General features: G+C 42.5%; 3 protein-coding genes across 3 annotated transcripts; 2 read left to right on the top strand and 1 right to left on the bottom strand.

Annotated features, from left to right (window-relative positions):
• The first annotated feature begins 2,843 nt into the window (after positions 1-2,843).
• mcm6 (minichromosome maintenance complex component 6) lies at positions 2,844-7,951 on the top strand. The gene is made up of 18 exons (XM_085388294.1): positions 2,844-3,067; positions 3,240-3,386; positions 3,532-3,642; positions 3,889-3,976; positions 4,069-4,230; positions 4,310-4,475; positions 4,567-4,715; positions 4,803-4,953; positions 5,061-5,202; positions 5,351-5,492; positions 5,609-5,716; positions 5,849-6,004; positions 6,141-6,269; positions 6,363-6,527; positions 6,714-6,840; positions 6,926-7,120; positions 7,231-7,370; positions 7,473-7,951. The coding sequence occupies exons 1-18, from the start codon at positions 2,970-2,972 to the stop codon at positions 7,581-7,583; spliced, it is 2,487 nt and encodes an 828-aa protein (XP_085244420.1). The 5' UTR covers positions 2,844-2,969; the 3' UTR covers positions 7,584-7,951.
• Positions 7,952-8,042: 91 nt separating this feature from the next.
• On the top strand, positions 8,043-10,679 carry LOC146648593 (uncharacterized). Its single transcript, XM_085388296.1, has 3 exons — positions 8,043-8,118; positions 8,322-8,562; positions 10,363-10,679. Exons 1-3 carry the CDS (start codon positions 8,076-8,078, stop codon positions 10,532-10,534), a joined length of 456 nt encoding a protein of 151 aa, XP_085244422.1. The 5' UTR covers positions 8,043-8,075; the 3' UTR covers positions 10,535-10,679.
• A 150-nt stretch (positions 10,680-10,829) lies between these two features.
• LOC146648592 (protein lifeguard 3-like) lies at positions 10,830-22,437 on the bottom strand. The gene is made up of 12 exons (XM_085388295.1): positions 22,152-22,437; positions 18,913-19,224; positions 18,464-18,531; positions 14,690-14,754; positions 14,554-14,607; positions 14,413-14,463; positions 14,274-14,313; positions 13,763-13,800; positions 13,583-13,670; positions 13,388-13,483; positions 13,246-13,299; positions 10,830-13,125 (listed from the first exon to the last, which is right to left on the bottom strand). Exons 2-12 carry the CDS (start codon positions 19,217-19,219, stop codon positions 12,976-12,978), a joined length of 1,011 nt encoding a protein of 336 aa, XP_085244421.1. The 5' UTR covers positions 19,220-19,224; positions 22,152-22,437; the 3' UTR covers positions 10,830-12,975.
• Positions 22,438-23,211: the final 774 nt, after the last annotated feature.

The raw sequence follows: 23,211 nt of genomic DNA, 5'->3' as shown, positions 1-23,211 counted from the left end.
TATCTATCTATCTATCTATCTATCTATCTATCTATCTATCTATCTATCTATCTATCTATCTATCTATCTATCTATCTATCTATCTATCTATCTACATATATATATATATATATATATATATAAAAGCTACATTTCAGTGAGTTTTTCTTTCAGAAAACCCTCTGGTTGTCCCCACTGTCTAAAGAAATTAAAATGAGAAAACGTCACGGGTCAAGATGACTGTCTGTGGGGATTCCTCAGGTGTGCCTGTTTGGTGTTGGGTTCATTTGGTCGACTTTTTTCTACTTTTTTAATTCTGCTGTAACTGATGTGAATACAAGGTCACAATAGCTGTTCTTTCCAGTCTCGAGGAGCCACCGTGATAAAACAAAGAAGCAGGGACTGTAATGCTCTCTACAACATGGACATGATCCGTCGGTGGTTTCTCATTTTACTGTTGTAACTTTATTAACAGCACCTTTACTTACAAACTTGTACTCCAACCTTCCACCAATGCCTGCTGTCCCATAGCTGCACTGTTTTAACAGAACTACAACAATAGAGTGGAACAAGTATACACAGACACATAGTGCAAAATTAACCATTCAGCTGAAGTTGTATCTTTCTAGTCCCCGCGCAAAACTATAAATAAGAAAAACAATTTTGGAAAAATTGTATTATTTTATTGTCTGTAGTGACTGTAGTACTACTTTCCTTTTAGAAATGATGCAATATAGACCTGCACCATATCATGGATAGCATCACCCCTGCAACACATAGATACCTAGTAGGCGCTGACACTGACTGAGCTGACATGTAAAATAAAAATATGCAGAAACGTGAGTGTTCACTGCCCCCGAGTGGTCACGTGGTACATTTACAAGTTGAATCCAATTACTTGTGTCCTTGTGCACAGTTTTGACGATATACTTGTAACTTTACTCCCTTCACCTCACAAACATGAGCAGTACTTTACAAAATAATATTTACTGCAAAACACACAAAATGCTTACAACATAAAGCACACTGGACACACATATTTCAAACATAAATGCACACAATGTGTGAGGCTGTGCGATGAGTTTTTCATCTAAACCTTTGAGGCACAAACACATTCGTTACTGCAAATAAGTTGATCTGGGAATTTTTTTTTTAAATTCAGTCTTTTATTCCCATCTAACAAATTCTCACTTCTAGCTGGTGACCTCTGAAGCAGCTTGTTTCTTTGGATGGAAACCACTAGTGGAAGAGACAAATGACATGTAGGCTTGTATAAAGCAGTTAAAACAGCTTCACCGCAGATGTGCAGCAGTAAAATGCTTTCGGTTTTTAAATCAAAGTACATTTACTCAAACCCAAATCCCCTTTTGGTGTTTAGCATCCATTGTAAAACTGCAAAATTAAAAATAAGGGAGCGGCTGGGAGTAGCTTCTACTCAAAGGAAAAGGCTTACAGTGAGTTGTACTAGGAAAGGAGGAAAAAAAAGTTTTGGCTTGGCAGAGAGATTGCGCTGGGAAGGATTTGCAACAGGTTACGGTGGTTAAAGATAGAGATGGAACTGTATTAGCGAGTGAAGAAAATGTCCTGATAAGGTGGAAGGAGTACTTTGAGGGGCTGATGAGGAAATGAGAGGAAAGTGCAGAGGATTAGTAAGGAAGGAGTGAAAGTAGCTATGAAGAAGGGTGAGTGGACATACCTGTGGAGGTATGGGGATGACTAGGAGAAAGGGCATTGGGTGCATTAACAAGATTGTTTAACACAATTCTGGAAAGCAAGATGCCTGAGGAATGGAGAAGAAGAATACTAGCACCAGTTTTCAAGAACAGTGGTGATATGCAGAGCTGTTGTAACTACAGAGGGAGAGTTGCTGAAACTATGTTAAGAGGAGAAATGTGATAGTGAGCAGGACTATGGTTTCATAGCACTACAGATGTGATGTTTTCTTGGAGAGTGTTCATGGAGAAGTGCAGAGAAGGTCAAAAGGAGTTGCACTGTGACTACATGGGTCTAGAGAAAGCATTTGATAGGGTGGTGAGAGAGATACCGTGGTACAGCATGAGGTTGTGGCAGAGAAATATGTGAGGGTGGTGCAAGACATGTAAGACAGCAAGAGAGGGGTGAGAGTGACAGATGTGTTCAAGGTGGGGGTGAGATTACATCAGGGATTGGCTCTGATCCCCCTCTTGTTTTGATGAGGTCAGGCAGGAGTTTCCATGGAATATCAAGTTTGCAGGTTTGCAAGTTTGCACTGGGACAGTTTGTTGGGATTTTCACTGGGAGTGACCAGAATGGACACGATCAGGAATGAGTATATCAGAGAGGCAGGGCGGGTTGATCGGTTTGGAGACAAAGTAAGAGAGGCAAGACTGGGATATTTTGCACATGTGCAGAGGAGGGAGAGCAGATATACTGGGCAAAGGATGCTAAGTATGGAGGAGGCAAGCAGAAGGAAAACAGACGATTCATAGATGAAGCTGGATGATCCAATGAGGAAGAAAGAAGGAAGAAGAAGAAGAAGAAGATGATGATGATGATGATGATGATGATGATGACATACTTTTAAATTGTCCAAATATTTTGGCCGGAAATGGCTCAAGTGCTAAGTTCACTGTGACGCTGTCAGCATTCTTCATTTATATCTGTTTAACGCACGTGCTCGACAAAGACACGCGCACACTGAGATAACAGCTCGGTCTCTCCCCGGGGTCTACAGCTTAGAACAGGAAGCGTACCGCGGGAAAACGGGCAGCAGGGCTCCGCGTCAATTTACGTTTCCGCTTCTAATTGGCTACGAGCTCAGAGATATTTCCATAACGTCGCACATTGGTCGAAAGCGGCGCGCCAAACATCACGTGGTCTCACTTTTCGCGCGAAACCGGGCTCTGTTGTCCGGAGCTGAGCGTGCTGTGTGTCAGAGAGGAGCAGCTCGTGTCTGTTTTGCAAACTTGTTTTTGTATCTTTTTGTTGTCGCAGTTTGACGGACTTGCAGCATGGATGTCGCCACAGCCACCGCGGAGACTGCCGGGGCGATGGTGAAGGACGAGCTGGCCGAGAAGTGCCAGAAGTTATTCCAGGCTTTCTTAGAGGAGTAAGTGAGGCAGCAGCGACGGGGTCGTATTGTTGTCGGCCGAAACGTGCTTGGCTTGACATCGCTCTTGTAATCAGCAATTATAAGGATCGAGTGCTACTTTGATCGGCTGCTATTGGTGTCTTTTCACTGCTTTTCTTAACTCTCGCCCGATTCCTGCGTCACCCTGCAGATTTCAGAGCGGGGATGGGGAGGTGAAGTATGTCCGGGAGGCCGAGGAGCTGATCAGGCCTGAGAGGAACACCCTACTGGTGAGCTTCACCGACTTGGAGGGTTTCAACCAGGAACTGGCTACCACCATCCAGGAGGAGTACTACAGGTGAGCAAGCCCACCAAGTCATAGGTGCTTCCATCATATCTCATCTAAATACTGAGGTGGGAGAGTGCGCTGCTGCATTTCAAACCATCAGTTCAGTGCTGTGGAAATAAGCTGTGGGGTAACCTGAAGGATTGTCTGTTTCCAGAGTGTATCCCTACCTCTGCAGAGCAGTGCGCAACTTTGCTCGGGATCACGGGAACGTCCCCCTCAACAAAGAGTTCTACGTCGCTATCGAGGAGCTGCCCACCAGACACAAGTAAGACACTGTTAACCAAACCACCATGTACATCTCCATTTATCTGGTCTGAGCTGCCATTTATGCAGCTAGATTGCTTTAGTGCAAAGATGGTTGTAGAAATGTCTGCTTGGCTTGAATCAATTGGAACAAAATGGTGTTTAAGTTGTGGTGCATAAAGCAGGAATGATGCATCTCTCACTGGTAAATGTTAATGGGAATGAAATGCCAAATCTGATCCTTTTCCTGTGTTAAATAAATAAATAGGATCCGTGAGTTGTCCTCCATGCGTATTGGCAGCCTGGTGAGAATCAGCGGTCAGGTGGTGAGAACGCACCCAGTCCATCCTGAGCTGGTGAGATGTTTATATCAGTGAAGAAGACACAAAGTTCAGTTGCGTTACGCTTGTCTTTTGTCATTAAACCCATCCTGCTTCCTTTGGTGCAGGTGAGCGGTACCTTCCTGTGCATGGACTGCCAGGCAGTGATCAAAGATGTCTCTCAGCAATTCAAATACTCTCCTCCGACCATCTGCAGGAACCCCGTGTGCAACAACCGCTCCCGCTTCCACCTCGACACGCACAAATCCAAGTTCATCGACTTTCAGAAGGTAACTGTGATAAAGGATGTCTGTCTGCATGGATGAATGAGTCTGATTTTGACCCTGTGTACCCTGTTTGTGTATCCAGGTGCGTATCCAGGAGACGCAGGCGGAGCTGCCTCGCGGTTCGATCCCACGCTCTCTTGAGATCATCCTGAGGGCAGAGGCTGTGGAGACGGCTCAGGCTGGAGACCGCTGTGACTTCACTGGGACCCTGATTGTCGTGCCGGATGTCTCACAGCTCAGCACACCTGGTACTTTTTAAAATTTTAACCATTTATGGTCAAAACTATGTCTTGTGGTGTTTTGTTTTGGTTCTCATGACTGTATGGATGTTACTTCCAGGTGTGCGAGCAGAGACCAGTACCCGTATAGCAGGCGGTCCTCAGGGCTTTGAGTCTGATGGTCTGAGAGGACTGAAAGCTCTGGGAGTCAGAGAGCTGTCATACAGGCTGGCCTTCCTGGCCTGCAACGTGGCGCCAACCAACCCACGGGTAAGAAGCGCTCGCCCATGTGTCTAAAAATGCAAACGGCTACAAATCTTGCTGTGTGATTACAAATGTGTGCCGTCTTTATCACAGTTTGGCGGTAAAGAGCTGCGGGAGGAGGAGCAGACGGCTGAAAGCATTAAGAGCCAGATGACAGAGAAAGAGTGGGAGAAGGTTTTTGAGATGAGCCAGGACAAGAACCTGTACCACAACCTGTGCACCAGCCTCTTCCCCACCATCCACGGTCAGTGATCGAACCCCCCGTCTAGCCTTTTTCTCCAATGGAGGACGCTCTCGTAGTTCTTTATCAAAGCTGTGACTTGTGAGTTAAACGTTAACGTGATGGTGCAGGTAACGATGAGGTGAAGCGCGGCATCCTGCTGATGCTCTTTGGAGGCGTTCCCAAGACGACCATGGAAAGGACCTCGCTCAGAGGAGACATCAACGTGTGCATTGTGGGAGATCCGAGCACTGCCAAGAGCCAGTTCCTCAAGTACGTTCCACAGTTTCCACCTTCATTGATTAGCTTTGCATAAAGCTTTTCTTTGTTCCATCTTCTGGCACAAACACTTTTCAGTGCTCTCTTTGCTGTAGACATTTGTTGTACAGCAGTGTTGATTTGAGTGTGTGTGCCTGTGTAGGCACGTGGAGGAGTTCAGTCCCAGAGCGGTGTACACCAGCGGCAAGGCCAGCACTGCTGCAGGTCTGACGGCGGCCGTGGTCCGAGACGAGGAGTCACATGAGTTTGTCATCGAGGCTGGAGCTCTGATGCTCGCCGACAACGTGAGTGTCATGAGTTCTGAAGAACAGTGAACAGTGTATTGTTATATTTAAAAAAAACAAAAAAGTTTCTTTATGTAATTAGTGCAAGTAAAACTTGTTAACTGGTTTGATTTCAGGGTGTTTGCTGTATTGATGAGTTTGATAAGATGGACCTCAAAGACCAGGTGGCCATCCATGAAGCCATGGAGCAGCAGACCATCAGCATCACCAAAGCCGGAGTCAAGGTGACGCTTTCAAAGCTTTGCGCTTTAAACACTCGCGTTTATGCAGCACAAGCGGAAGTTACACTGCTATCATATTCGATCGTTCGTCTCTGCAGTAGAATAACCAGACTGTTCCTCCGCTTCTCTCCTCAGGCTACCCTGAACGCTCGCACATCCATCCTGGCTGCTGCTAACCCTGTCAGCGGACGCTACGACCGCAGCAAGAGTCTGAAGCAGAACGTCAACCTGACCGCTCCCATTATGAGCCGCTTTGATCTCTTCTTCATCCTGGTGGACGAGTGCAATGAGGTACATGCAAATGAGCGTAGTCTGAGCATCCTGTGCTTACTGGTTGTTTCTATTCATGTCTTTTATTTTGTCCATTTTTTTTTTAAATATGATAATTTAGTTGAATACTGCAGCTAACGATTTGCACCTGTCATAGGTGACGGACTACGCTATCGCCAGACGCATCGTGGATCTGCACTCCCGTGTGGAGGAGTCTGTGGACAGACTGTACTCCCTGGATGAGATCCGCAGATACCTGCTCTTCGCCAGGCAGTTCAAACCCAAGGTGGGTGTGCTGGTGTCCCCACACGCCGACACCAGCGACCCAGTTTTTACTGTTTAACACATTTCCTTTATATTAACTTCTGGACCTCCGTAGATCTCCAGCGAATCAGAAGAGTTCATCGTCGAGCAGTACAAGCGTCTCCGCCAGCGTGACGGCTCAGGGGGCGTGTCCAAATCTGCCTGGAGGATAACTGTGCGACAGCTGGAGAGCATGATCCGCCTCTCAGAGGCCATGGCACGTATGCACTGTTGTGATGAGGTATGTGCGAAGACACACAAGCTTCATTCATGCAACACTCGATACTGAGTGTGGTTGATAAAATTTAATACTGCAAAACCACCCTGAGTATCACTTTAACCAAAATGAGGGGAACAAAAAGACATCCTTTCAAAATAAAAGGCCAAACTGTGAATTAACTCTTGCCCTTTCATCCCATGCTTCTAGGTTCAGCCCAAACACGTGAAGGAAGCGTTCCGTCTTCTGAACAAATCTATCATCAGAGTGGAGACGCCAGACATCAACCTGGAACAGGAGGATGAAATGGAGGAAGAGGAGGAGCAGCAGGAAGAAGGTACTATCAATATAGAGAAGATGTGAAATGACACCATGCATCACCGCTGTTTATTTAACGTAAACTCTTCTCTGCATCTTTGCAGGTAACGTCCCGAATGGAGTAAATGGAAACGTGGATGGTGTCATTGGCCTTACTAATGGAATTAATGGACACGCTGGCGGTGTCAATGGCCACGGCGAGCCTGGGAGCCAGTCCAAACCATCTCTTCGTCTGTCTTTCGCCGAGTACAAACGCATCTCCAACCTGCTCGTCCTGCATCTGCGCAGAGCAGAGGATGGTGAGAGATGTTCCTCCCTCCAGTCTGTTTTCCATCTCATTTCCTTGTCTGTTCTGTCACTGTTCTTTTTCTTTTTCTTCTCACATTTTTCTTGCTAATCTGTGTTGCAGCTGAGGAAGAGGAGGATCTGAAGAAAAGTGCAGTGGTCAACTGGTATCTGAAGGAGATCGAGTCAGAGATCGACTCTGAGGAGGAGCTCATCAATAGGAAGGGGCTGATAGAGAAGGTCATCCACAGGCTGGTGCACTATGTAAGTCTACCATCTTAAAATGTGAAAAGATAATGAGTCAGCGATTCTCTAAGTGCAGACATGTTCATTTATACGATCTCCCACACAAATCTCTTCCTCAAGGATCACATCCTCATCCAGCTGTCTCAGGCTGGGCTGAAGGGCTCAGAGTCTGCAAGCACAGAAGAGGAATCTGTTCTGGTTGTAAACCCCAACTACAACCTGGAAGACTAAACTCCTGTCCTCAAATTGATCCCTGCTTCTTTGTGGCAAACAAGAGTTATTGTTCATAGTGTGTTTAATGCTCATAATGGTGGCATTGGAGATGTTTCGCTGCTGTACAAAGATACGAGGATTTATCTAAATATTCTTTAGATTTAAAAAGATAAAAACAAAAAAACAAAAACAGATGTAAATATACTGGCCTCTTCTCCAGCTGTTTATTCACTTCTCTTTGACTTAGTTTATTGTTGACTTTGAATAACTGTATATTATAAGCATACAGCATGGTTTACGTCCATGGTTTAAAGTGTTTTTGTATTATAATTATGATTTTGTGAATGAAATGTTGGAACAATAAATAAAATGTTGAAAAACACAAATTTTCTTCATGTGTCTTTTGTTGCCTGCGGCATTAAAATAATACAAAATCTAAATGAGTACCACTAGGTGGCAGCAGCTCCCGTTGTTGCGACTGCGCATGCCCGTTGCAATTACGCAACAAACATGGCGGCGTCCACACTGAATACAGTCCGGACAACACTGAAAGGTTTAATTATTGGCTTTATTCGTTATAAAAAAAGGTCACAATTAAGGGAATTATATTTTGGCGATAAGTTGTTTATTTTAATATAGTTATTTTTGTAAATAACCTTTTATATGCTTTAGTTTAGCACTTTAAGAAGACTTCATATTGACGTGGTCGCAAATGAAGTAAGATTTTTAAAGTACTCGTGTAATTTGTGTCAACAGGTATGTACCTTTTCTCCGGCCGGTGGGTGCTCAGACAGAGCAGTCAAAGCCGGGCAGTGTGTCCGAGCCTGCGGCTGCACGTGTCCCCTGCTGTCTGCTCCAGGATGGAGACGCAGAGGAGCGAGCAGACCCAGAATACCGACAGAGGCAGAGCCCAGGAGGAGGTAGAGGAACCAGAGGGTCCTGAATACATCCCCAAGAGAAAAGCCAAGAACCCTATGGTGAAAATCGGCTTTGCCTGGTAATTTCTCTCTTTTGACCAAAACCCGCGAGAGAGATATAGAAGCTACAGCACTGACAAATCAAGTCAGAGGTGTGTCAAAGAACGATTAAAAAGATTAGAAATGACACGCTTTTTATGCAGTCCTCGTTTCCAGAGGCTCAAATATAATTGGGCTAGCATGATAATAAAAATGTTTATTTTTGATTGTTTGTTTGACTGCCTAAAGCCTACAGCTAGAGCATGGGTGATTGGCCTTTACTGCAGTTCTTCTGATTGTAGTGCATGCTTGGTTGCTTGTTCAAGTCAGCTGCTTGACAAATGCAGAACTTTTCACTTTTCTTCGAAAACCTCTCGGTTTTGTTCTGTTTTCTCAAAGAAAACGCGCTCTAGTGCTAACTGCAAAAGTTTACAGTAACTGTGTGACAGCGAAGTGAGGTGTTGATGGGGGTTTGAAAAGTGTTTTTAAAGTACTTGAATAGATCTCGGTGAATATCAGTTAGTATTTCTGCTTGAATTGCTCACCTTTCAAACTGATCTTGCTTTTCTATGCAACACCTAATCTGGCCTTTAAGTCCCTGAGGAAGTGTGGTTATACCAGCTGGACATTTGTCAACACTGGGAAGGCACCTAAAGAATGCCCCAGGCAATCTTCAGGAGATTGCTTGGGGTTAAATTAAGTTAAGGCTTAGCTCATGTTGTCCATGAAACCAATTTTGAGTCCACTGGCCAATTATATTTGGTCCCTTGAAAAGAGGTGGCTGGCAATTAGAGGAAATATTATTAGAGCACTTACTAAAAACTTCCTGTGTCTTTAAGTTCATATTTATTAGGTAACTGTAATGTCTGTGAAGGCTTTCAGTCATCCAGGTCATCGTAGTCTAAAGAGCTTGGAAAGAAAAGCGTCTGGACGACTTCTTCTTCATATTTTGAAGACGTTTCACCTCTCATCCTGTGAAAACAAGGATGCCAATGTTCACATTTTGGACAAAGACAGATGGTTTGAAAGTGTTAGGAGCCATTATGTCCACTGTGAACAACCATCTTTGAATAGAGGTGGTGGCTTACGACACCAACTGTCTGCATCTATAATCCAGTTTTGAGATCCCTTCCCAGACGCCCTAACGCCCACTCACATCTTGGGCCATTTGACCTCAGTAAATCATGTGATAGGGAAGGGCTAGGTTTCGCAATGGGTTCATGCGAAAACCTTGGCTCATTGTGACCCACACCCAGGCTCATGTGATTAGACGGAGGATCCATGACGGGGTCCATGTCCCTCTTAGGGTCACTCCCATAGGGCTTAAAATCTGTGAATCTCCACCAATTACTCTTCGAACTGAAGAAGCTTCGCGGATGAGAGGTGAAACGTCTTCAAGAAACTTAAAGTCCAGATGCTTTTCTTTCCAAGGTAATTTTAATGTTATGTTTTGGTCACCTTCCTGTGTTGCCTGCATGTTAATGTTACTGATGTGTCCTCCTCAAGTCCCAGAAACACAATTGGCAGACAATAACAGTGAAACAATTGTTCTTCCATATAATGCTACTGTGGCTAAAAGAGAAAACTTTGCACAATTTTCCAAAAGAGAGATTCACTATCCAAAATACAACTTGGATGAATATCCTCCACACAGGCTACTAATACATTTTTTTTTTAAAGAGCAAGATATATTAGGTGCAGATTTGTCGTTCACGTTCAGCGCAGTCACTGGGGAACCACCAGTTTTCCCGAGCTGCGTAGAACTTGCTGTCCTGTTATTCTCTAGTGTGACAGAGCCATCAGTACTGTATAAATATTTTGTCTCTTTCCTCTCTGTGCAGGATTATCGGTCTCCCTACAGGAATAATCAGCTTCTTCCTAGCCAAGAGACAAGTGGACAAAAACAGACTGAAACAGTTAAAGATCAGACAGAGGATGAAAAGATCAAATGAAGGCGAATACGAAGGGAGTCGCTACCGCCATCATGCAGTGGATGTTAAACTCGACCAGTAATTTATGTTGCAGCTGTGATTTGCATCGTATGCACAGTATCCCACACAGAGACTCTTGGATTAAAGACTGATCAGAACACTGATGTAAAGTTCACCCATGTCAGAGGTAAATGTATATTTGAATAAAATCATCACTGGTACAATCACATTAAGACTAAAAGAAAACTTTATTTACAATGATAAGCAAATAGATTTTCTGTAGCACTGATATATGTACAACCCCCTCTTCCACACTAACCATCCGTGGTGTACAGTAAACATGTCTGCCTCTGTTGATTTGACTCGTGGCTTTTATAAACTTTAAGCTGTGCTCTAAATATGTCATTAATGGTCTTAGCTGATCATCTCAGGAGAAACATTTGGACAATGAAAGACTGGAGTTCAGAAATGTTCCAGTACTTTAACAACACGGCACCGATAATGCTGTCCTGTGTGGAAAAATCCCGCCCTGCCGGCCCTCGCTGTCTGACCCACATCTGACTAACACAACTATATTTACAGGCACACATATAATAACTCTATAAAACATATTATAACCCTGTATTCTGTAAAGTTAAAAAAAATTAAAATAACAGACATTGACACGGTGAAGGCACTGAAGTGATATAAAGGAGTACAATTCAAATAAAGTGACCTATATTACTTTATCTGAATAAAGTAATATAGCAGAGCCGTGGCTGCCATTAGTGGCGCCGAGCTGTGCTTCAGGGGTGGACATGTCCCAAAAATCTGACTCTGCTCATACTTGAGTAACTGAGATCAAATGTGGCAATGCCCACCCCTACTGTACTTCATAATCTCAAAAAGTTACACTTTAGGATTTGCCTTGTTCTTGTAGCATTTAGACACATGGGAGAATTCATTTGTAGCTGTACATGTTCATACACAGAAGAGAGATCAGACACTTTCTGCATTAAGTCCAGTAATATGGAATAAATGTTGCAGATGGGATTCAAGTGTCTGTAGATAGTTAGGTAATAGTATTCGTCATAACCACCGATAAGCTGTTAAAGTATATAAAAACAAATATAGATTTCATACAAAGTGCATTTTTGGGTGATGTAAACTAATGCTCAGATTTTTGGGGGGCATCACTTTAAAATATCCTTACTTTGCAAAAAAATAAAAAACCCTGGAGGAAAAAAAAAACAAAAAAAAACACTTAACAAGGCATGATCAGAGATATTATACAAACAAAGATAAATGGAATTATTCTAGGGCTGTCAACATTAACGTGGATTAATCTGTCGTCATGATGAACACGATCAAAATTTTCAATGCAATTAACCCATTTGGAGCGAAAATGACTCAAAATCCCTGCATGCATCAAGGCAATTTGGGCAGTTTGCACAAAGTTTGTCCATTCTGCGCTCCAGGTGGTTTAATTGTGTTCAAAAATTTAAAATTGCGTTAATCATGATGACGGATAAAGCCGCGTTAACATTAACAGCCCTAAAGTAGTCATAACTTTTTTTTAAAAGGTCTCCTTAGTACAGCTCTCTGAAACAATGGTTCAGTCCACGCCTTGACTTTTCTGTTCAGGGGATGAAAAAAAAAAAAAAAAAAAAAAAATCCAACGAATAACAAAAACAAATCATTAATTTTTACCACAGCTCTGATCAGCTGGTCATGGCTGGATCACAGAACAAGAAAATAAATGTTATTATTGTAAAGTCATCCAGTTAACTGAACATTTAAACATTAGCTTACTGCAGACTAGCATGCTTTAACACCTCCACATGGATAACACAGTAGATGGAACTCCAATACAATATATATGGTGGAAAATTACATCATAAACATAGAAGCCCACTTTCATGGCACACCATGTTACTTAAATGCAAGTTTTTCCATGTAAAAAGACTGACCATGTAACAAGAGCTGAGAACAGATTAAAGAAGCTAATCATTTACTTAGCTGATTGAAGCATTTTGTGTGATTATACTAGATTATACTCTAACTATACTAGAACGCTCCTTTATCAGCTTTCAGCTATGTTTGGAAAGTTTTTTTGTCTAGGGATCAATAAGCCTGGTCCCGTGATAAACCTGCATTAGGTAACACAATACACCTCAGCAATACAGGAGGGAAAATGCTGAAATTGACTCCAGTTTTCTTATGAAAATCCCAAACCATAAATTTACATAATCTCACATAATTTGGACATTTACAATTAACTGTCATTAAATTGATCAGATCATTTCTGATCAAGTTAATTTGTTATTAGATGAAAGTTCTTCCTTTCAAGAAAAGGGTATATCAGCGTGACCCCAAACATTTGAGCAGCAGTTTAGGTTTAATCTACAATGTAAAATCTCATATTCAGCCCTTAGACATTTTCCCTGAAGAGCACCATGGTCTTAAAAATCTTTTAATGTCTATTGGAAAAGTAAAGCTTTTCAAAAGCATGGAATGATTTCACTACACTGTGCCGCTGGATTTTTATTTGGTGGAAGCACCAATAATTTGCAACAGGAAAAGGAAGATCTGGATTATATCGACGTAGATGGAGAGTGCAGCGAACACGTACTCCTCTGGACTAATGGAGTGCTTTCTGTTTCCAATCAGTAGCTGAGTGTGATATGCCAGGAACTGCAAGACACAAACAGTTACAAAAAAAACTGAGCACTATATCAACAAATACAATGAGGGCTGCTGTAAGATTTAAGGTGACTTTTCCACTTCTTTGTAACTTTAAAGTGAAATACTTACCAGAGTGAAAACTATGGCTCCTATAGCCGCATAAAGCATGTGAAGCCAAAATATCTGCAACAACAAATAGTCATTAAGATAACAAGAAAACCCAAGAAGGTGTCAGGAAACAGTCACAGTCTTCACAACAGCAGTAACTCACGTATTTGAAGGACAGCACGATGGCTGTAATGATGCCAGTCACGAACACGACGATACCGAGGACACAGAAAAGGCCCTGGCACTTGGTGAAGTCGACCTACAAAGAGAAATTGACAGCAGGCATCTCAACGCGTGGCCATGAACAAACACACTGTGGAGATTTAAAGCTGATAAGCAGAAACGTGCACGCCCCTACCTTCGTCTGGAAGCAGAACACTGTGACGGCGATGCAGACGACAGCTGTGATTCCCAGCGCAAGAAACACTGCTTTTGTGTCATAGTAACTAAAACCAAAGCGCAACACACAGTCAGCAGTGAGGAAACCATCAGAATCTTTTTATCACATGAAAGGGACTGTGTATATATATTTTTTTACCTGGATATGGTTCCAGTCATATACGACAAAGACAGAGTCTGTTTCACAAAAAAATAAAGATCAGATATAACTACAATGAAACACTTCTTGTCCAACCACAAACAGCATAATCTTGACATGCGGTCTAACTCCGTGTCAACACAATACTGTGATAAAAGTCCCAGTGTCATGTGGGACTCCTACAAGTCCACGTGACAATTCAGGAAATAAGAATACAGAATAAAAAACCCACAAAACCTTTTATTATGTGACAAAATGCAGATCATAAAACAGCTCAGTCATGTTGCTGTTCGAGCTGATAAACTGAACACTCAAACGTATCAACAGGTAAAATGCAAACAAATGTGGTGACTCACAGCTTGGCTCTGATATCAAAATTACATTTCAAGTACTGTGATAAGGCTGTCATTGGATGGAATGTCTCGCTGACAAAGACAAAAAGGGTTTCAGTATGACTTGATCCAAGTCCAGGAAACTGCTGGTAATGACCACAACCACAAGTCATACTTACAAAGAGGCCGAGCAGAATCATGTTCCATGGGAACTTCCTCCTGCAAAATAAGTTGGCTTTCAGTACAACGTTGGTTTAAAACTGTTCAAGTACGAGTATTTCCTCTTAAAACATAATAAAAGCAGGCAATCACACTCACCGGGGGCCCTTGCAGCAGACCAGCACGATGTGGGTGATGAAATACACCGCGCTAAAATGTAGAAATGAATCACAAAGGTACAGTTCTTATCCATGAGTCAGCACATCACTTCGAATGATGTTACCACAGAGGGAGACTTACTATGATGCCCAGTACACAGCTGAGTTCTGCCTTACAAAAGATTTGACAGGTTGGCTGTAACAAAGAGAGGCCCAGTTAACACCAGGAAATGCTCACACGCAAAGAGCCTGAGAAAGAACACAATCTGTATACTCACACAAACGTGAATATGGCGACAATGGCTGTGGTGACCAGGAGCTGACACGCCAAGATCAAATACACCTTAAAAAGAAAAAAATATTCACATTTTTTTATACTCTGAATACAGAAGCTATTGGATTGGTCCAGTTTGTGTCTGACATATCTTTGTGCTCATTTGCATATGATACAAAAAAAAGAAAAACAAACTAGCAGTATGTAGTTATGAATTATACATTTTCTCAAAATATGGTGGAATCTTTTAAGCTACAATGTAACATATAATTATTTATTTTATGTGCTTTTGTTGTTCATTTAAAATAAATCATGCCAACACTGAGGAGGTTGGAGCTTGTCAACAATAAAACTATACAAAACAAAAGACTATGTTGGAATCAGGATGTAGCAAACCAGGACACCAGTCCGGGAAAGCACGTTGGGGGAAGAGATTTGACACTCCACCTTTTGAAGTGGCAAAACAGTCAGTGCCAAGAGTAAAGTCAACACAGCCATTCATAGCTATCCAGTTACAAATGCATCACAAAAACTCATAGGAGACGAGATCTGGTGACCACGCATATTTAAAAGTCTTAAGACACTCCCTGGTCTTTTTCTTCAAGCAGTTCTTTACAGATTTACCAGTGTTTGGGCTTGTTGTCCCACTGCCAACCAGACTCAAGTGAACCCAGGATTCGTACAGCAATCGCTAAAGACTGGAAGACAACATTAGTGAAAACAACCCTGTGCTTGCAAACCAAAACAAATGTGTCGCACGTTCACACACTATCCATTTAACTTCGAGCCAGAAAGGTTGTGTACAGGAAACCCAACAAAACAACACTCAGTGACAGCTCTCAAGTTCAGTGCCAAGTAAACTTAGTTTGGCTGTTCTCCTATGCTTTCTGTTTCACTGTGTCTTCGTTTAACTGCCCTACTGTTACAGATGAAGAAGGCGCATAAGTGAAATCCTTAAAATACCAGAATCAAAGCAAGGCTGCACTCTGCCTTCTAATATCTACACCCACTTTCATCTGTTTCTAAACAGTTTAAGGGTTATCAGTTTTCAAGGCAGGGACTCGTGTGGACTAGCACACACTTGTGGACCGGCAAGCAACCAAAGCACTGACCAGAGAAGCTGAGACTAAAACACACACACAAGTTAATTCTCTTGTAAAGCTGTCATAGCTCCTGTGTATCCTTATATAGCAAAAGGCCGTCTCCTGTTATATAGTATGTATAGTACACAGATGTATAATTATTTACACTTATTATCTAATGTGCTTACAGTACAAACTGTGAAGCACTGGGTGTTTTTAAAAAGGCCATACAAATAAAGTTATTATTAGAATAACTCATCCTCTCCCCAGTTTATGCTCTGTCATTGACCTTTCAGTCAGTGTCACAAATGTCAAATTTGGATCTAACAATAAACAGAACCTCTCACCATCATACTCTATAAAATGCTGCATGTCTTAGCCAACCCCCCCCCGTGCTTGGTTTGTTTCCCCTCCACAGAAGTAGTTTAGAGACTGATGCTTGTCCTCTGAGACTACTAGAGTTCTTTATTTGGAAAATTCTGCATCTGTGATGAGGCTACTTTTCTGTCTCAGTAAACAAAGCTGGATATAATGATCTTTTTCTGGTCTGCTGCTGTGTATGTGTTATCAGAATCAGAATACTTTATTAATCCCGAAGGCTTGTATATTCACTTATATAGTCCCATGTACTAGTCCATTAGAAAACCTCATCACGAGTCAAAGCTCATCCAACCATTCAAAACACATGAACAACAGCTGCAAGGCAAAAATCACTCTGGCCAGTGTTGCTGAACACATCTCAAAGAAAATTTGCCATTTTGTATAAAGAAATACATTCTTTGTAGCGCCTTGAGGCACCTGTTGTTGTAATTTGGCATATAAATAAAAATGAATTGAATTTAATACATTCTGCCAAAATTTGACTGTTAACCAGGAAATGATGTGGATTTTTTTCAAATATACAGTGGGGCAAAAAAGTATTTAGTAAGCCACCGATTGTGCAAGTTCCCCCACCTAAAATGATGACAGAGGTCAGTAATTTGCACCAGAGGTAAACTTCAACTGTGAGAGACAGAATGTGAAAAAAAAAAAAAATCCATGAATTCACATGGTAGGATTTGTAAAGAATTTATTCGTAAATCAGGGTGGAAAATAAGTATTTGGTCAATAACAAAAATACAACTCAATACTTTGTAATATAACCTTTGTTGGCAATAACAGAGGTCAAACGTTTACTATAGGTCTTTACCAGGTTTGCACACACAGTAGCTGGTATTTTGGCCCATTCCTCCATGCAGATCTTCTCGAGAGCAGTGATGTTTTGGGGCTGTCGCCGAGCAACACGGACTTTCAACTCCCGCCACAGATTTTCTATGGGGTTGAGGTCTGGAGACTGGCTAGGCCACTCCAGGACTTTCAAATGCTTCTTACAGAGCCACTCCTTTGTTGCCCGGGCGGTGTGTTTTGGATCATTGTCATGTTGGAAGACCCAGCCTCGTTTCATCTTCAAAGTTCTCACTGATGGAAGGAGGTTTTGGCTCAAAATCTCACGATACATGGCCCCATTCATTCTGTCCTTAACACGGATCAGTCGTCCTGTCCCCTTGGCAGAAAAACAGCCCCATAGCATGATCTTTCCACCCCCATGCTTCACAGTAGGTATGGTGTTCTTGGGATGCAACTCAGTATTCTTCGTCCTCCAAACACGACGAGTTGAGTTTATACCAAAAAGTTCTACTTTGGTTTCATCTGACCACATGACATTCTCCCAATCCTCTGCTGTATCCTCCATGTGCTCTCTGGCAAACTTCAGACGGGCCTGGACATGCACTGGCTTCAGCAGCGGAACACGTCTGGCACTGCGGGATTTGATTCCCTGCCGTTGTAGTGTGTTACTGATGGTGACCTTTGTTACTTTGGTCCCAGCTCTCTGCAGGTCATTCACCAGGTCCCCCCGTGTGGTTCTGGGATCTTTGCTCACCGTTCTCATGATCATTTTGACCCCACGGGATGAGATCTTGCGTGGAGCCCCAGATCGTGGGAGATTATCAGTGGTCTTGTATGTCTTCCATTTTCTGATGATTGCTCCCACAGTTGATTTTTTCACACCAAGCTGCTTGCCTATTGTAGATTCACTCTTCCCAGTCTGGTGCAGGTCTACAATACTTTTCCTGGTGTCCTTCGAAAGCTCTTTGGTCTTGGCTATGGCGGAGTTTGGAGTCTGACTGTTTGAGGCTGTGGACAGGTGTCTTTTATACAGATGATGAGTTCAAACAGGTGCCATTCATACAGGTAACGAGTGGGGGACAGAAAAGCTTCTTACAGAAGACGTTACAGGTCTGTGAGAGCCAGAGATTTTCCATGTTTGAGGTGACCAAATACTTATTTTCCACCCTGATTTACGAATAAATTCTTTACAAATCCTACCATGTGAATTCATGGATTTTTTTTCACATTCTGTCTCTCACAGTTGAAGTGTACCTCTGGTGCAAATTACTGACCTCTTTCATCATTTTAAGTGGGGGAACTTGCACAATCGGTGGCTGACTAAATACTTTTTTGCCCCACTGTACATGTAATTTTCCTGACAATACAACTTTTAGCTGTCAATCTGCCCTTTTCTTTTGGGTGCGGGTGTTGTAATGAGTCTTAAATGATTCTGAAAGTAACTTAAAAGTGTTATTAAGCACTCCTCTGGATAAATTATTGCACAGGACAGTAAAATAGGTAATTTCATGCAGATTGTGGTGCTTTACCTTTCTGATGAAGGTATGCCGAATGCTCAGACTGTCCCAATCGCTGCCACTTGCTGCAAACTCATCACCTGTATCATCAGTAGATAGAAAAGCGATCACTGACTACAAAGAGCAACAAGAAACATTATTCATTAGGTAAACTTTATTACAATTAAAATATGCATATTTTGTTTTATTTATTAAAATTCACTTGATAGTCCACTCACAAGTGTAAAAATGAAACAAAGAAGCTCTAATATATAACTCTATGAGACTAAGAACTCCTATAGGTGGATTTTGTTGTAATATTCCTTAACCTACATCATGCACTAGCTGACTAATGGCTCTAGTTCAATACTGGAATGATATCATTGTTAGGTGTTGTGTGAGCACACAGTAGCAGGATGCTTTCTCCTTTTATTAAAAAGATAATGTCATTAGAGGATACATGTTACAAGCCAGAGTCTTACCAGAGCTCAGGACATCTGATGGTATTGTAGGTGGAACGACAGGAGGCATGGGAGGAGGATTCGGGTAGCGAGATCCTGGATGTCCAGCAGGCTGTGGCTGCCCTGGATAAGGGCCTGGAGGGTAGCCAGCTGGCTGGCCTGGGTACAGAGGGGCATTTGGACCAGAAGGGTATGGAGCAGAGGGATAGCCTGGCTGTGAACCACCATATGAAGGGAATCCATATGGAGGGGGTGGTGGGTAGTTCCCACCCTGAGGTCCATACAGTGGGCCATGAGATTCTTCGTACCCTGGAGGGTAGTGTGACATGATGCCTGTGCGGAAGGGAGGGGAGGAAATACAGTTCACAACATGCAGGGACTACAGGGAGCAGAGGTAAGACAGTCGGAAGCATCACCAACATGTGCTCTTTAAGGTTTTGCTGTACACTGTCATCGTCAGTAAAAGATTTATAATGCACATTGAAAAAGTCAGGAAAAAGGGAAATAGGTACAGCAATTTATTGAAACATGGGCAAACATACATGGTATATAAGGCCGATACGGTTTTTACCTGACTTATGACCACCTTTATTCTTCATCACAACCTGAATTCTCTAAGGTAGCCTTCTTGTAATTTCACATTACTTCATTACTGTTGAGGTCCACACTCTGACAATGTCCCACTGTGCGTTTTTCTATCCAGGTATGGTTCCACTGCACTGGCAGTGTGTTCAGGATCACTGTCAGGATCACTTTTTCACTTTTTTTTTGCGTTATGACATTAGCAAACTTAGGTGCCCACGCTGCCCTCCCGCCTGCCTGCCTGAAAATGCACAGTTGTGCCTTTGGCGACAACAACAGAGCTCCATTTAGCTTTAGGGCTCTGCATGGAGCCACTGTTGGTGTGCGTGCACATTAAGGTCTGGGTAATAGCTGGGCTTGGGCTCCTGCCAGAGTAATTACCATACACCTTACTGTACACACTTGGGTGTGTATCGGGTTCACGGAGTAGAAGGATTTGCTCAACACTGGTTCACAAAACCCACCACATACCCAGGAACCACCACACGGGCCCCAAAGGGAAATTTCTAATAATAACCACATGCACGCTAACATCATGCAACAACATGAGGCCCAAGTATTCCATGCTGCTGAAAGAACTGAGATGGTCAGTACACTGGGTTCTTGAGACCTAAGTGTACCTACTTTTTCAGTGTGAAACATAAAGAATTAAAAGGGCAATTTACTTCTGCTGATTTTACAAAAGACACCAAACTGCTATCTTAAAAGGCTGACGTGTTTCTAAGCACAATACAGTTTGCTCAGTTATTCTGAAAGTGCTGCATTTTCAGTGGGACTTTTAGGGAAATATACGCAGTAAAGGAATTCAAGAGCTGGCTCCACCTCTTGTTGCCATTACCTCACATACTAAGCACCAAGCAACAGGACAGAAAACAATCAATGGAAAAAGTGCTTCAGCTGATCCTTGTGGAATGAGGACAAAGCTGATTGCTTCATAGTCACTGAGACATGAGAAGGCAGCAGGTTCATATGTGTGTTTGAACAGGAGGGTGTAGCTCTAATATTTACGAAAAACACACTCATATTCAATGTAGTTCATCCTCCCTTCAACCTCAGGTCATCATGTGGTTGTGGTTATTACTGTAACGTATGTCGTCTGAACACACTAACATAACTAGTCTGTTTACATTCATCTGGCATGGCACAAACACGTCACTCAGAGCAAAGCCCTGTGACTCAGAAATGCTTTTGTTACGTGAAGCCTGTCATGCGGATGGACACAGTTACAGAAGCACCACACAAGAACACTGAGAACCGGTTTGGCAAAGCTTTTAATCACTCCTTTTTGTTGAGCTTCATTATTTCTGCCTGGGCAAGAAGTCATGCATTCTTTTTTAATGCTGCCGACTCTTTCTAATCCAATACGCCTGCAACAGACTTTGTCCTTTACATTCTCGCACATGCTTTCCTGCCAAATCATGACATTTTACATTGTACACAGCAGTGAACTTTAACCTGAATGCTAACTTAAAACCTGTTTGTTATTTTATCCTGTTTTTTTATTATCAGATAAACAGATTTTTTGCATACTTCTGCTTCATTATTCTCTACATGTACAGTAAACATCAGCAGATTATTAAAATGAATTGTACAAAAATAATTAATCGAGGATGTCAGAAAATGGGAATGCTGTTGTTCAGTATTATTGAGTATTGCTTTCATTTGGTGTTCCTTTTTTGTGGTAGAACCAACATCCAGTTACTTATCCTATCTATGAATTTATGCTGCATTTAAGGTTTTATTTGTCATATCAAAAGCTGATCAAACACCAGACACCAGGGAGGGGATTTGCAATCTAGCTTAGGCTAGATAAAGCCTGTTATGCGTTTCCTGGTTCTTATAACACATTTGCCACTAAACCTAAAATTAAATGTAACATTTGGTTGCTCCCTTTTGACCCCCCACAACAGTAGATGACACTGTGTAAAGGCTGGTCAGATGAAACCAGACACACGGAGATGTCATCATACATTTGGGCAACTGTGTTGGGCATTTTTCAATTTAGCCTGTTTGTGTTTACATGTTTACGGTCAACTTCCGCAAAGCAAAACTCGGGCTTAAGCCCAACAGACTCCCAAAACAATATTTATCGGGTATAGTCCTGTTGAACGTCAGCCACTTATTATTTAACTATAACAGACTGTGCACAAGTGTGTGTGTGTGTGTGTGTGTGTGTGTGTGTGGGGGGGGGGGGGGGGGGGGGGGGGGGGGACTGGCACACTGACTAACAACTGACACGACGTCTCACACGACTCGACAGCACATCAGCGAATTAGAAATCATCAAGAGCTCCGTTGCCTTTAAGGGCGCACTCATTAACGTTATTGCTAACAGCTGTCTTCCCCGCTACGAGGGCCGCCTTTACCCGCCCTGTAACTCATCTCTGACAGCAAAAAATAAGCAACGATGTAACATTCAAAAGGAAAAAGAAGAAAACTCAGCATCAGCTGTGTCTCGTGTTTAACATTTCAGTTTTGTCGACTGAACTGAAAAAGAAAGATGGCTATCCTAAAAGCGTCTACACACAGACCCACTCCACCCAGTTACCAAACCTCCGCTAACTCCCCCCAAAAAAGCTTTTCCAGGTGTGTGAGCGAGCTCAGCCAGAACACAAACACCACCACCTTCACCATGAGCGGTGTTTCTGACAGAATGGGAAGAATATAACAACATCTTACCAAATTACGAGACGTCAACCTCGTCGGTGGCTCTCAGTCCTAGAGAGAAGAAGAGCGATATCCTCCCGCTGTCACTCACAAAGCCTTAAAACTGTCTTTAATGCTGTACTCCAAGTTTTAGTGTGGGGTTGTTTTATGTTCTCGATGCTGTTATTCAGAGAAGCACTGGCAGAAGTGGGCAGCTGTGAAAAGTTTTTTTTTTTCCTGGAACTGTGGAAGCAGGGTGTGGTCCGGAGGAATCTCTCTCACACACACCCACATCGCGGACAGCGGGGCCCGAAAGGCGCTGACTCATTTTCAGCACTGGCGGTGTCACGTTACTGAATGCACGCGCTCTCCTAAAGTGCCCTCTGCTGCTGGCGCGCGAGTCTTCCACACTTTGCAGAGTTCTGACTCCTTTCACCTGATATGAGCTGTTATTTGGACTCTGTAGTAAACAAGCTCATCAAGTGTGCTGAACTTCTCTCAGGCTGATGAAGGCCAGCGTTATGACGTGAAAACACGTTTTATAGGCGCCCTCTGCAGATACACTCATACACTTATTCTTCTTTTTTATACTAAGTTAATATACTGTGTTGTGTTGTTTGTTACGTTGTGATGTGTCATATCGTGTCGTGTTGTGTTATATGTAGTGCCGACGTAGGACAGTTTTTCCAATTTCATTGTACTACTGTACTATGTATGACTGTGCAATGACAATAAAGAGTTATCTTATCGTATCTTATCAGATAAGCTCATTCATGATTTGACAGGAAAAAGATATGCCTGTTTAAGTATTATAGAGTACTGTAAAAATTCTCTAGTCACTCTTCATTTCTTTATGTTTTGCTTCCAAGGAACCAGAATTTGCTTCTTCTTTTTTTCAAAGCGGTCTTAAACAATAATCATTGGCTGCTTCTTCAATCATTTTTAGTCCAATTCTTTTATCTGATCTGAGGATGTTTTTCCTTTATCTTTAGGCACTTTCCAAAAACACATTTCTTCAAATTTATCGGATACATACTGTCAGTCCCTATAAAAGTAGTGGACAGAAGACGATGTAGCGGGCCTTTAAAAACTA

The sequence above is a fragment of the Rhamphochromis longiceps genome, linkage group LG18 (genome assembly GCF_057381845.1).
Source record: "Rhamphochromis longiceps isolate RC_006_pf linkage group LG18, R_longiceps_female_GT1.1, whole genome shotgun sequence".
NCBI classification, from domain to species: Eukaryota; Metazoa; Chordata; class Actinopteri; order Cichliformes; family Cichlidae; genus Rhamphochromis; species Rhamphochromis longiceps.
This window is presented reverse-complemented; position numbering and strand designations above follow the sequence as displayed.